The sequence below is a fragment of the Phoca vitulina genome, unplaced genomic scaffold (assembly GCF_004348235.1).
Source record: "Phoca vitulina isolate PV1807 unplaced genomic scaffold, GSC_HSeal_1.0 scaffold97, whole genome shotgun sequence".
Taxonomy (NCBI): domain Eukaryota; kingdom Metazoa; phylum Chordata; class Mammalia; order Carnivora; family Phocidae; genus Phoca; species Phoca vitulina.
Window position 1 is genome coordinate 1,966,157 of NW_022589800.1, and position 14,124 is coordinate 1,980,280.

The window sequence follows — 14,124 nt, forward strand, 5'->3', positions numbered from 1 at the left end:
GGTAGATCTCCAGAGTTCTTGACACACAAAAAAAGGAAGAAAGAAAGAAAATGAAGTTATGTGAGGTGGTGGATATTTTATTAGCTTGATCGTGACAATCATTTCACAGTGAGCAGTACGCCCCCCCCCCCCTTAGCCTCAGTTTGGTACCCACAGTCCATCATGGTCCGGAAGCAGAGGATCGTCCTTCTGACGTATCTTCACAAGGTCAATGGTAGCCTCGCGCTCCTTCACTCACCTCCTTGACCCCACCACGTGGGTGTTTTATCACATCATCACGAGGAGAAGGAGGGTGAGTGGAGTACAACCAGGTATTTTGAGAGAGGGTGAGAGACCACACTCACCTAACTTTTATCACAGTATCTTCTCATAATTGTTCTATTTTATTGTTAGCTATTATTGTTGATCTCTTACTCTAATTTAATTTTTTAAGATTTTATTTAAATTCAAGTGAGTTAACATACAGTGTATTATTAGTTTCAGGGGTACAATTTAGTGATTCGTCACTTGCACATAACACCCAGTGCTCATCACAACAAGTGCCCTCCTTAATGCCCATCCCCCAGTGACCCCATCCCCCTACCCCCTCCCCTCCAGCAGCCTTCAGTTTGTTTCCTATAGTTAAGAGTCTCTTGCTGTAATTTATCAATCAAACTTGTTCACAGGTATGTATGTACAGGAAAAAACATAATGTGTATGTATATCCACAGTTTCTGGCATCCACTGGGGGTCTTGGAACACATTACCCACAGAAAAGAAGGGACTAGTACATATGTAAATCAAAACATCAAATTGTACACCTTAAATACAAACAATTTCTATTTGTCAATCGTAAAAGTCAAATAAAATAAGCCTCAACACGGTTAAGAGAATTAATATTATATAGACTGGCTTTTAACTCATGACATAAGTAAATTTATAATAAGTAACTAAATGATAAATTTTAAATGTCCATATTTTGATATTTAAAAGAGCACTTCTAAACAACTTATGAATCTAAGAAGAAATTATAAAGGTAAATATAAAACATTCAGACCTGAACAATAATAAAAAAATCATAATTTCAAAACTTCTGGGTAAAGCCGAAGTGCTTCTTAGAGAGAAATTTGTAACCTCAAATGTTTACATTGTAAGAGAAGGAATGTGCAAAATTAGTCTAAAGTAGGAACTAAGAAAAATAATATCAGAGAAGAAAACGAAGAAAGTTGAAGGAAGAAAAAGATACATAGGGGAGCAGAAATTAATATAATAAAATATACAACAAAGAGGATATATAAATTAAAGAGTTCATTCTAGGAAAAAAAGAATAAAACTCCTGACAAGACTAACCAACAAGAGGAAGAGAGGGGTAAAAAGAAGAAATATGAAGAATGAAAAATAAACTATCCGTTTAAGCCACAAAGTTTAAAATGATAAGATGATAACTATAAACAATATACACCAACTAACTAAAATTAGTTAACTAGATTTGTTTTTAGGAAATTTAAAATTATCAATGTCAAGTTCAAAAGCAGTGGAAAATCTTAATAGCGAATTAGTTAAAAATTTTCCTCTAAAGAAAACATCAAACCCAGGTAGCTTAACAAGTAAGTTCTACCAAGTACTAAAGAAAAAGGTAACTACTGTGTTTAGCCCCTCTAGGGAACAGAATTCCTGGAAATACCACTCAACGATGCATTTTAAGAAGATTGCCTGATACTGATTCCAAAATAAATAAAACCAGTGTAAGAAGAAAGACTCAGAGACCAGTCTCACTCATTAACATCAATGCAAAATTTGCCCTCCACATACCCCGAAGCCAAATTCAGTCATCTGTACTAAGTGGTTATGACTGAGATTGGTTTATCTCAGGAATGTAAGATTGACCTAACATTTGAAAAGTGAATAGTACAATTTATCATATTAATGGATTAAAAAAGAAAAAAACGATGATTATCTCTTTTGGTGCAGGAATAAAAACACATTCGATAATCATTCATAATTTAAAAATGAGAAACTACAACAAAGTTACAAATAGAAAAAAAAAAAACCTTCCTGATAAGGCATTTTATTTCTTTAAGATTTTATTTATTTGAGAGAGAGAGAGAGAGAGAGAGAGATGGTGAGAGACAGCAGGGAGGAGAGGGAGAAACAGGCTCCCCACTGAGCAGGGAGCCTGATGTGTGGCTCAATAAATTAAATATAGGGCCATTCAAAGAGGTTTGAGTATAAAAAGAAAGAAAACCGCAGGCATAGAAACAGCAAAACAATGGATGACCTAAGAATCATTTGTATTTAATTGGGAAGTATTTTTTTCTTAGCAGCAAATATGACCCTGTGATCATGACCTGAGCAGAAGGTGGATGCTTATCCGACTGAGCCACACAGGCGCCCCTGATAAGGCACTTCTAAAAATCATGCAGCAGACCTCATAGTGAATCATGAAAAGCATTTCCTTTAAGATTGAGAGTGAAACAAGATTAATGTCTAGGAGGTACTTGTTATCGCAGCAAAAAGCAAAAGGAATAAAGAAATTAAAAGAATAAACACTGGGAAAAGTTGTAATTATTTTTAGATGTATTCTTACTTATGTTGAAGCATAGATAACCACAGATAAATTATTAAAATTGATACGGAGGGTCGACCAGTGTGCTGGTCACAATTCAATGAAAAAAAAAAGCCAATTGCATTATTGTATAACAACAGCAATCATAAAATATAATTAAAGAGAAATCAAGTGTCTGTTTGCCATTTGTATATCTTCTTTCACGAACTTGAATTTAAATAAAATCTTAAAAAAGAGAATTCATTATAGCAGCAAAATATATATAAAGTACTTAACAAAAGATGTTCAAACTTTTGGAGAAATTCTTATAAATTTGTATTCAAGGTCATTATCGAACACTTTTATAAATCATGATGAGATAGAACACACTCGTGGTTTGGGAAATCAATATTAGGAAAACATCTCTGCACCCTGAATTGGCCTTTTTTTTTTTAAGATTTTATTTATTTGTCAGAGAGAGAGAGAGAGAGAGTGAGCACAAGCAGGGGGAGTGTGAGAGGGAGAAGCAAGCTCCCCGCTGAGCAGGCAGCCTGATGTGGGCCTTGATCCCAGGACCCTGGGACCATGACCTGAGCCGAAGGCAGACGCTTCACTGACTGAGCCACCCAGGCGTCCCATGAATTGGCCTTTTGATAAAACAATATCTCACACAATTTCCAAATGTGGTGTTCATGGGATTTGACAATCTTCCCCAAAGTTAAGAATAGTCATAGCATTCAAGAAGAAAGGGAAGAAAAGGTGGCATATGGGGGTAGAGTGGGGCAGGGGGTTGGTGACAGCATTTCCACCAGACATCAGGTGAGTTAGATTTATAAAATAATTCAGTTATACTCAGTGGCCTATGAAAGGGACAGCATTAGAAGAAATTATAACTTAAACTTTGGTTTATATAATAAAGAACTATTTTGAATGTAAATCTTTTCTCTAATGGCTTTTTAGAAATAGAACTAAAATGGGCCATGTGGGGGAGTATTAAATACACATGACAAGCAGAACAATATTCAGCATTTGGAATCCTGAACAAGAGGTTGTAGGGTGCCTGTCATGGTTTATAAAAAGATGCACATAATTTCAGCATAAAAATTGCCAAAGGACTTTTACTTATTTATTTATTTATTTAGATTCCTACACATGTGAACAGAAGGGAAGAAGAAAGTGAATGTGATTATCACTTTAGAAATTAAGAGCTGTTCTGAATTTTCATAATTTTTTGTCTTGGAAAACAAAGGCCATTTTTTGGGGTAGGGAGATATACTTTCAGATATCGCTGAAATGACTGGCCACAAGTAAAGTCATGAACCATTCATAGTCTCTCATCGTAGACATGGTTTATGATGCGCTTGGATCTACTAAATAATCTGCATAATGAAAATTAGCATGGAAACAAAACAGACATGCTCTGTGCCCAGGGTAGACTTCCGGGCAGCGTCGGTGGGAATCTCATCTAAGAGATTTGCTTCGATGTGATTCCTGTGCACGATATGGTCTGGTTTCCAGGGGCTCACAGAATTCTATTTTTATGCTTCTCTTATTAATAACAATCAAGAGATTTATTTAAAAGTTTCTAAACAAACTTTGAAGTCCAAGTGATAGCTTTATAGTTTCCTTCTAGTTACAGCTTCTTTCTTTCCTAGTGGGTGGCTATTCTGCAATTTTCATTTGTCTTCTTCAACAGGGTTTATATGACACTCCGCTGTGACCGCTGCTGTCATGGGGGCTGGTGGGTGTCGTCTCTGCCATCTGCAAGTCACACAAAGGACTCTGCCGACGAGTTCTAAGTGGCAGGGTGCAGGGTGGATGTGCGCTCTGCAAGGCGTGACAAGTGACTTGAAATGGGCTAGCTCATGTCAGGGGGTTTATGGTGGTGCTGGGGGGCCCATTAGAGAAGTGGGTTTCATGCAGGTCCTCACCGGGTGGGACCATGTACTTTGAACTGGGCCAAACCGCAAGTATTCCAAGGACTCTGCGTGAATATCTGCAGCTCGCTGGGTAACAGACTTTGCTTGGTGAGAACCCCCACCACCAAGGATGTTCAGCCAAGATGGGTTTTCTGCTGCCAACACCAATCAAAATTCTTTGTAAATAACACACACACACGCACACACACGCATGCACGTGTGCATGTCCCCTTTGTCTTTAAAAATCCCTGATGTTTGTTCCCTAGGAGGACACAATTTGGGTTGCCACCTGAATCTCTGCTCTCCGAATTACAATGATAAGACCCCAAATAAATGCTTTTGTTTGTTTCATTTCAGTTCTGCCTCTTCTCTTGGGGGACAAAGCTTATATGTATAGATTGCTTTGAAGCTCAAATGAGAGAAAACTTGTCGAAGAATATCTCTTTTCTCTCCACGCACTTGAGAATTTTAGGCTGGATGGAGGCTTTCTGGGATGCCGAGAGACATCTTTTCAGGGACCATGACAAAGGGAAGCAGTGTCAAAACACCAGAGTCAGAGAAATGTTATTCAAAACAAAGTGTGTGTGCATGGAAGGGATTTCTACATTACAGTCGCAGATCCAACTATGGTCCATGGTCCTAATCAGATCTGTAGCCTGTCGTGGAAATAGATTTTGGTTGGAACCCAGCCCCATCGGTCCCCTCTAGGTATTGTCTGTGGCTCCTTGCCCACTACAACAGCACAGTGAATGGTTGTGACACAGCCAAAGGGCTTGCACAGGCTGAAGTAGTTACTATGTGGCTCCAATAAGAAGTTGGCCCACCCCTTCCTAGTATTTACATGTTACCCTATAAAGTATAGACTGGTAAACTTTAACAGATTAAATTATAATCCTAGGACAAATTATATACTCAGGATAAATTAATAAAGTGGCTGCTTATTGTTTTCATGTTTGTTTGTAATTTTGGCATCTCCCCACCGATGGTTCTGGTTCTGAGAGAGCATCCTTAGGTGCTTTGCAGAATACTTTTCTTAGCTCTGCTCAGCTCTTCCCCAAGGCTTCTTACCTTCTATTTCTCTCTGCCTGCATGATCCTAGTCCTATGAGCATGCCCTGCGCACACTTGGGGAGACAAGGGAAGGTGTGAGTTGGGTGAAAGCATTGTTAGGAGATCTTCTAGTTAGATGAACAACTTTTCTCAAAGAATATGTGTTTTATAATAGCTTTGAAGGAAAAGACCTAGGGGTCTGTCACAAGGGTCTTAGCGATGACACTCGAAAGCTTTACTGATAAGCTCAAAGGGAACCTAGAGTATACTCATCAAGTTTGTAGGCGACATGAAGTCGGCAGATGACAGAGTCAGAATCTAACAACCTCGAAAAGCTCCTGGGAAATAGACTGAATGTCACAAGAGGAACCGTAATGGAGGTAAGGAAGAGTCTTGTGTCTGGGCAGAGAAACAAATAAAGCAAGTACAATAACCACGACAAACCCTCCAAACACGTATGGACAGGGAGAAATGTTTACATCTATTTATTAAGGTATTGCTAGGGTCTTCCCTATGCCGGGCACTGTGTTAGACAAGAGGAGTTTGGCGTGGAACAGACAAATATGGAATAGACAAACATGATCTCTGCCTTTATGAAGCTTAAAATTCAGTATGGCAATAGAGATTGGATATAAGTTATTAGAAATGAGATGAATTCCTAAGTACAGAGTTCTCTGGAAACATAAGGGGAGACTCTGGTCTATCCTGGTTGTAAATGTTGAGTACATTTATGGGGGGGTATGGGGATAGTTATCAGGGAAACCTTTCTTTAATTCTCGCAACAAACTGTTACTGAATATCTACTTTGTTCCAAAAGAACAATGCCAGGCACTGAATAATAGTGTTAAACAAACTTGGTCTCTGTCTTCACTGACTTTATAATTTATTGGTAAAAAGAGAGAAATAAGCATATAAATCAATAATTAAAACATGTACTTATTAAAAGAGTCGCCAGGCTGCAGTGAGCAGAATAGAGGTGGGAAGGTAGGGTGTTCACGTAATGTGGTCACGTAGGACTTCTCTTAAGGGATGTTAGGTGGAGACCAAAGGATGAGGAGGCGTTACCTTGGTGGAGGGGGGCCCAAACAGATGCGCACACCACCGGGATTTTGTTGTAGAGTGTCCTAAGCAGAGGGGAGCGTGATTCAAAAACTTAGGGGATGTAGCTGATTCTTATTTTTATATGAAGTCTTTGTAGTCTCGTTGCTGTTTTCAGTAAGCAAGACAGTGACAAAGCCAAACCAATCTGAGAAAGAGGGACCAGTACGTTGAGGTACTTCAACACACATGCAGCTCAGTGGAGGATCTTTGGATGGAAGGAAAGGTAGTCAAGGCAGGACATGAAAGCTGTGTTCTAGTCTTTGTGAATCTAGAGTCTAGTGTGGGGTCCGGACCGATTGCTTCAGGACCATTGTGTGGGAGGGACAAGGAGTTGAGTTTCAGCTCATGGAAACTAAAATGTTAACGATCAGATTGGTCCTTTTATTTTGTAATACAGTGAATTCCTCAATTGGGAAATTATAAATTAATGTTGGAAACACTAGAAAGGAAAATGGCATCATGGCAGGGAGGGAAAGAAGCAAAGTGTGTGGATCACCTCGTAGGTACTAGACACTATATTCCATTTTTATGTATTTTATCTGAGAAAGAGAAAGACATTCAGCTATCGTGTTCTCACAGAATACCAACATCAGACTAGATCCTTCTGTGATTGTGATAACATGAGAAAGAAAAAGGCCACTTAATAATCACATATAAGTATGTACAAACATGAGATCACCATACAAACCATAAAAAAAGAATCTCCCTCTCCTAGCGAATATGAGTGACTGCTTCTTTATCAATTACAGCTTTCACCTACCTTCTGGGTAAGATTCATTAAGATGCCCAATCATAGAATCCAATTCAGACCAAGCCCTGCTCCCTTGAGTCTGCCCCCAGACCAGCTAACACGAATCCCTTAGAAATTCCGCTCTAACATCCCCTTACTGAAACCCTGCACGGTGCACATGATGTGTGACCCTCTCAAGGCGGCGAGTCAGTAGAGCTGATTCCGTGAAACTACAGGTGTGTTTCCATCCTTTGGCCAGAAGGCATTGCCATGCCCGTGATGCGCTCTCTCTAAGGGTGACGAAAATAAGGCTGGAAGAGAAGTAACTTCGATGTGGTTCCAGAGTTACTTTTAGGAGTTTAATTAACAAACATTTACATCTGGGACAGGAAGCAGGAGGGCATATAGACACATTCTAGAATGAATGAGGTTACTTTTTGTGTTCATCTCACTTAACCTTCACCGTACACACTTATGCAGGGACAACATAGACCCAAAGACACACAGGACAGCTTAAGGGCGTGTGGCAATGAGCAGGGCTCAGGAGGACAGGCCTTGAAATAGGCAGCACTTGAGACCTCGGGTACATTTCTCCAACCGCTCCCAACATTTCTGAGCTTAGAAGTGATGAACACGGTTCTCGAGTCAGAGCATGGGCACTTCCAGCTGTGTGACCTGGGGCACATCTTTACACTCTCTGTGCCTTGGTTTTCCCAAATGGGAAATGGGACTACAATTGCACCCACCTCACAGAGTAACTGCGAGGATCTTATTCGTGCATGCGCTATGCTTGGAAAGATATGTGTGACCTTGCAGAGGCTCCGTAAATGGATATTTTGGTAGAGCTGAGGTTGAAATGAAGATTTCTGAGGCTCCAAAACCCCTGCCTTCCCTCCACCTCCCAGAACAGGCAGCTCCTATCAGAGAAGCTTCCTGAAGGAAGAGCGATATAGGGCTGGATCAGGCACGTGATCAGGGGAAGTAATTGGTTAGAAAGATTTGGTGAAATACAAAATCTCTTGTGAGGCCAGACAGGAAATGCAAGGGTGCGTGTGGTTATGGGAAGAAGGGTGGGAGGGTGGGGCCATGTTTTCAGAGCCAGAGTCCAAGAGTCTGTGTTAAGAAGTCGGTGGTGATAGGGAGAGGGGAGGTGTCAAGGAAGGGATGGTGAGATGGGGAGCAGTTGGGAGAGCTTCTCGGAGCCCAGGTGGTGGAAGGTGACGTGGCATCCATCCAAGTGCCTTCCCAGGAGGCTGGCCCTGATTCTCACCTGCTTCTGGGGCTGGAGCTCTCTTCCTTGCCTGTGCCCCTTGTGGCCTGAAACAGTCAAGATTGGCTCGCGGGACCCTGCTCCTTGGGGTTGGACTCTCTGAAGAGGAGAAAAGGCTCCTAGATCCAGTCTTGGTCTCCCATGTATGTCTAAGCCTAGCAAGACAGAAACAGATGCAGGCGACGTGCGGCTTCTGGTAGGTGATCTGAGAACCACGCTAGTGATGCAGATTGGGGATGTGAAAGGTGGGACCTACAATAAGGGATTTGAAAACAGCTAATATTTTGAAATTGAATTGGAGTTGGCTTAGTGAAAAGATGACTTAAATAAGGACTTGGAATGTCTGGTTTTGAGAATCATAGACTACCAGGTCCTTCCCATCGTCCTGATGCCCCCGTTTGATACTTAAATTCACTCTACAACCAAGAGAGTGGCTAACTGTGCTAACACCTGCTTTGAAAATGTTGAGAGACAGGAAGCCTTCCTGTGTGCGGCCACAGACTGGCTATGTGCTGGCATGGAGGGCAGAAAGTGGGGTCTTCTGAGAAAATCACTCATGACATGGGAACTGTGAATACAAAGATCTAATGAGGTGTATCATTTCGGGAGCAGCTGCATTTGAAAAGACTTCACCTAGAGAGGGCCGTGTGTAGGCTCTCCAACTGAGGGGTTAAAGACACTTGCTGACATTAGAATTTTAGATCCAGAGGGTGGGTGCTTCTGGAATTATGCCATGTTTGCCTTGACCTACATCTACAGTTGGCTTCAGAAAAGCTAATAGGTAGAAAGAGAAAACATCATCAGTAACAGTTACTATACACCAAAGATGATCAAAAATACTTGTTGAATTTAATTTCTCTGGGTGAGCAAGAATAATGGGTTTTTCCACAGGATTAGGGGAAGGGACGCAAGACAAAATTTACCATGCTAAGTTCCTTTAGATATATTGAGCCTGAGATGCCAATGGGGACAACAAGAAGGGTGTGTTCAGGTGCAACTGAAGAATATAACTTAAATTCAGGCTACAAAAAAGTTCAAGTACATTCACAAAGCATTCACTGAGCTCACAGGTCTGTGCTTGTTGCTCTGGGCATCTGTGGGGATATACGATAGTTAACGAAGTACTACATTTACTCTCAAGGATCTTGCCAATTTCTGGGAAGACAGACTCCTTACAAAGTTGGTACAGTATGCTAAGTGGGCACTGTAAACGTGGAAGAAGGAATCGGTCACTTTTTCCAAGAGAGTCAGGAAAGGCTTCACTGAAGAGCTGGCATTTGACCTAATTTTGAACGATGAGAAGCAGTTGCCGGACAGGGAAAAAAGAAAGAGGGGCAAACCAGAAGCAAAAGGTTAGGAGGGGCACAGATACCAGAAACGCAATGAAGCAAAGATTTCTGTTTTAACATCATTAGTCTCCTATAATTAGAGAGGTGAATGCACAGTCCCTGTAAATACAAGAGGTTCAAGAAGAGTGCCTTACACACTAATAGCTTTGAATCAATTGAGCATTTTAAAATATCAAACTTAGGAGTTTATTTACACTGCAGGGCACTTGGGTTTAAGGGCAATGTTGGGGTTTGGGTGGGTGGTATGAGCTGAGGGGAAAGTATGGGGGCTCTACTATTCAATTAATTAGTTCGATTAAAAAATTGGTTTCATTGAATACTTTGAAGTGAAAGCCATTGTACCAAGTATTAGGATTACAAAATAAGTAAGACACAGCAGATTGTCAGCATGGAAACTAGAATTTGGGCAGGCTCCCCAGAGGCACTGAGACATATATGGGATATGGTGTAGCTGTCACTGGCTACCATTTTTATGCATCTATAGTCACACTGTCTGTGATGGTTTGTGTTGGTGGTTTCTCTCTCTCTCTCTCTTTTTTTGCATTTACTTTACGCTGTGCTTGAAAACGGATAGAATGTGCAACACTTTTTTTTGGTATGAAATTCACCAAGCCAGCTATGCATTTCCCACCTCTACTGATTACCATCGATTTTCTGAACATGCAGGATGTATGCTTCTTGCCTCTTGATCAGGTTCCTTCTGAGTCATGAACCACCCTGCTTGTCTTTTCACCAGCAACACCCGCAAGGCAAATTCACACCTTTGTCTCTGAGCTGGTGGTCAGAATAGTTAAATATCAGTGATGTTTTAAAAACTACATCTGAGGTCCCAAATCACTGGGCGAAACTCCCAGTTGCGACACCGCAGAGGGGAACATGCATTTCCCTAGGTCCAGCTGCTTCCTGTTCTGCGCCCACACATGGGATTTTTGTCTGAAATGTTTATTTTCTTCTTTTAGCTAACTAACTGCTACTGTTCCTGGAAAATTCAGTTCGGGGGCTTCCTCCTCTGAGAAGCCTCTCAGTCACCCTGGGCTGAGGAACGAGCCTCTTCCTCAGCACTCCGTAGCTCTGCGCTTCTCAGGCGATACCAGGATGACTGACTGGTGTGCCGCTTTCCCTTCGAGGCTATCAGCTGTCTGGGGGCAGGGACTGCGCCTTGCTGAAGTCGGATTCCTTCTGCCTGACACATGTGTATTCGAGAAGTATTTGTATTTGTGAACAGAACCATAAGATTTGCCACTGCATTCATCTCATATACAAAACCCACCTTTTGAATCTGACTGAAGGAAACACTATGACCTGGGGAAGGGGGTAGAATGTTTGGGGAAGGGCACATAGTGTAGACAGCATGGAGGGTATGAGTTCAAATCCTGTTTCTGTGACATGGTGTCTATAAGAAAAAGAAGAGTGTCATCATCTCACCATTCTCTCTGTTCTTGAACTTTCCCATCTGTAAAATGGGTATAACAATGGTACTCATCGCTTGTGTGAAAATTAAGTAAAATACAAAACACTTGTAAAAATGCTCGGTGTGTTGTGAGCGTTAGCAGTTGTTATCTTTAGAGCAGTATCCCCGGTAGCAGCAGTAATAGTAATAAAATGCTGCCTCTATTAAAAAAAATAAATAAATAAAGAGAAATGAAGTTTTGAGTTGGGTTAGGCAGTCACTTCCACCCAGTTTTGTCTCCCTCCCTCCCCCACCTCCGCCTCCCATGGAACCACACAACCACTCAAGCTTAGCTGAGTTCGTACTCCTTGGTTTCCCCAAAGTGGGCCACATCAGGGGCTGGCTTTTTGTCTTGCTGCTGTTGGCATACCTGTTCACTATCTGTGGCAACATGCTCATCTTCTTAGTTATACGACTGGATGCAGCCCTACACACACCCATGTACCACTTTGTCAGCATACTCTCCTTCCTGGAGCTGTGGTATACAGCCACCACCATCCCCAAGATGCTGGCCAATCTTCTCAGCGAGAAGAAGACCATTTCTTTTGCAGGATGCCTCCTTCAGACCTACTTCTTCCACTCCCTAGGGGCCTCTGAATGCTACCTTCTTACAGCCATGGCCTATGACCGATACCTGGCCATCTGCCGGCCGCTCCACTACCCCACAGTTATGACCCCAACACTCTGTGGCAAGATGACTGCTGCCTGTTGGACTTGTGGCTTCCTGTGTCCCATTTCTGAAGTCATCCTGGTCTCCCAGCTCCCCTTCTGTGGCTATAATGAAATTCAACACATCTTCTGTGACTTTCCACCTCTGCTGAGCCTGGCCTGCAAGGACACATCTACTAATGTCCTCGTTGACTTTGCCATCAATGCCTTCATCATTCTTCTCACCTTCCTCTTTATTATGGTTTCCTATGGAAGAATCATTGGTGCTGTACTGAAGATAAAAACAGCAGCGGGGAGAAAGAAGGCCTTCTCCACCTGTGCCTCACATCTCACTGTGGTTCTCATCTTTTTTGGCAGCATCATCTTCATGTACGTGCGCCTAAAGAAGAGCTACTCTCTGACACTTGACCGGACACTTGCTGTAGTCTACTCTGTACTGACACCACTGGTCAACCCAATTATCTACAGTCTTCGTAACAAGGAACTCATTAAGGCCATCAAGAGGACCGTCTCCCGCAAAGGGGGGAGAGCTAGTCCTACTCACCACTGACTCTCTACCAAGGTCCTTCTTCCACTTCAATGTTGGCCTCAGAAAAGTTCCATGCATCTTTGTCCTGACCTTGAATAATCTTCCCATTATCACACCTCTATGGATCTCATCTCCTCTTGCCTTCTCAAAGACATAATTTACGTTTTTCTTTAATTTCCTACATCTTTATGGTTTTCCATTTTGTACTTGATCCGTGCTTTCAGCATTTAAGAATACTTTAGAGTCTCCTTTCTTAATAAGCACACATATCTCCTTGGCATACATTCTCAGCCAGCTAGAAGTGCATTTCTCTCTGCTCTCATTTCCAATTAAACTTCTCAATGTGATTAATGACACAATCTACCTCCTCTTCTTCACTTTCTACCCACTTTACATCCCGTTGCAATCTGGCTTTGGCTCAACCTTCCAAACAATACTTTGCCAAGATCATTAATGACCTCCATGCTGAATCCATTAGACCCTGCTTGTCTTTCCTCTTTCTTGAACTCTTGATACACGTGACCAGTTCTTACTTCTTAAAAAAGTTTGTCTCTTAGCTTCAATTGCATCATTATCTTTTCATTTTCTCCTTATTCCTTGAATCCATCTTTCTATCTTTTTTTGTCCTGTCTTACTAGATGCTTGAGTTACTCTTACAGCTTTAAATTTCCTACCTAGGCCAGAACTCTTTGAGTTCTTCAAATACATTAAGATTTGTATGGCTCCAAGAACTTCGCACTGTTTCCCCCCAACACTTCATTTGGTTCACTTCTCATTGTGTGAGTGTTTGTTCAATGTCACATTCAAGTGACATTATCTTTGAGAGGATATTATATGTGGTCACCTAATGTATGTTACCTAATATATGTTACTCATTTTTTTCTCTTTTAAATTATGTTTGTTTCCTTCCAAATATGTATCACAACTTATATGTATATATGTAGATAGATAGATGCTATCTATAGTATCTATCAGTATCGATATAATTTGTTGTTCTTTCCTACAAGTCTATAAACTGCATTTGGTCTGAAATCATGTCAGTTTTGTTACTTGCTGTATGTCCAGAATCTAACAAGTGTCTAAACTTGCTGAGTATCAATAAAAATGTCAAGAATGAAAAATATAATGAATCTGACCCACTCCTCTCTCTAACACATTCTGGTCCCTACTCTAATCACTACTGGAACCCGCTCATTTTTACAGTGCCCTGATCCACTCCGGTTGAACATGCCCCTGTGTCCTGTACAACCAACTTCGACTTGTCCTACCTCTGCCATCTAAATCTCTGGGTAATACTGACAGCCCTTGCTAATCACTAACTGTGTGCTACTCTCAGTTATCTTTTCTGGATCTCTATTTCTTTATTCACAAACTGTGGTGGGCAGGTAAACTATCTTTAGGTGATGTTCACTGCTGACATTATATGGTTCTAAGACCCCATTTAACCCTTGACTTTCTTTTACATCAAAAGATGTCTTTTGGGGTCTTGAATTCCAAGACTAGCCATTTGTCACAAAATGAGAGTTTTTTTCTG

At 41.3% G+C, this 14,124-nt stretch overlaps 1 protein-coding gene across 1 annotated transcript; it reads left to right on the top strand.

Moving 5' to 3' along the window:
• The first annotated feature begins 11,657 nt into the window (after positions 1-11,657).
• Positions 11,658-12,611, top strand: LOC116627404 (olfactory receptor 6N2). The gene has a single exon (XM_032397158.1). It carries the CDS (start codon positions 11,658-11,660, stop codon positions 12,609-12,611), a length of 954 nt encoding a protein of 317 aa, XP_032253049.1.
• Positions 12,612-14,124: the final 1,513 nt, after the last annotated feature.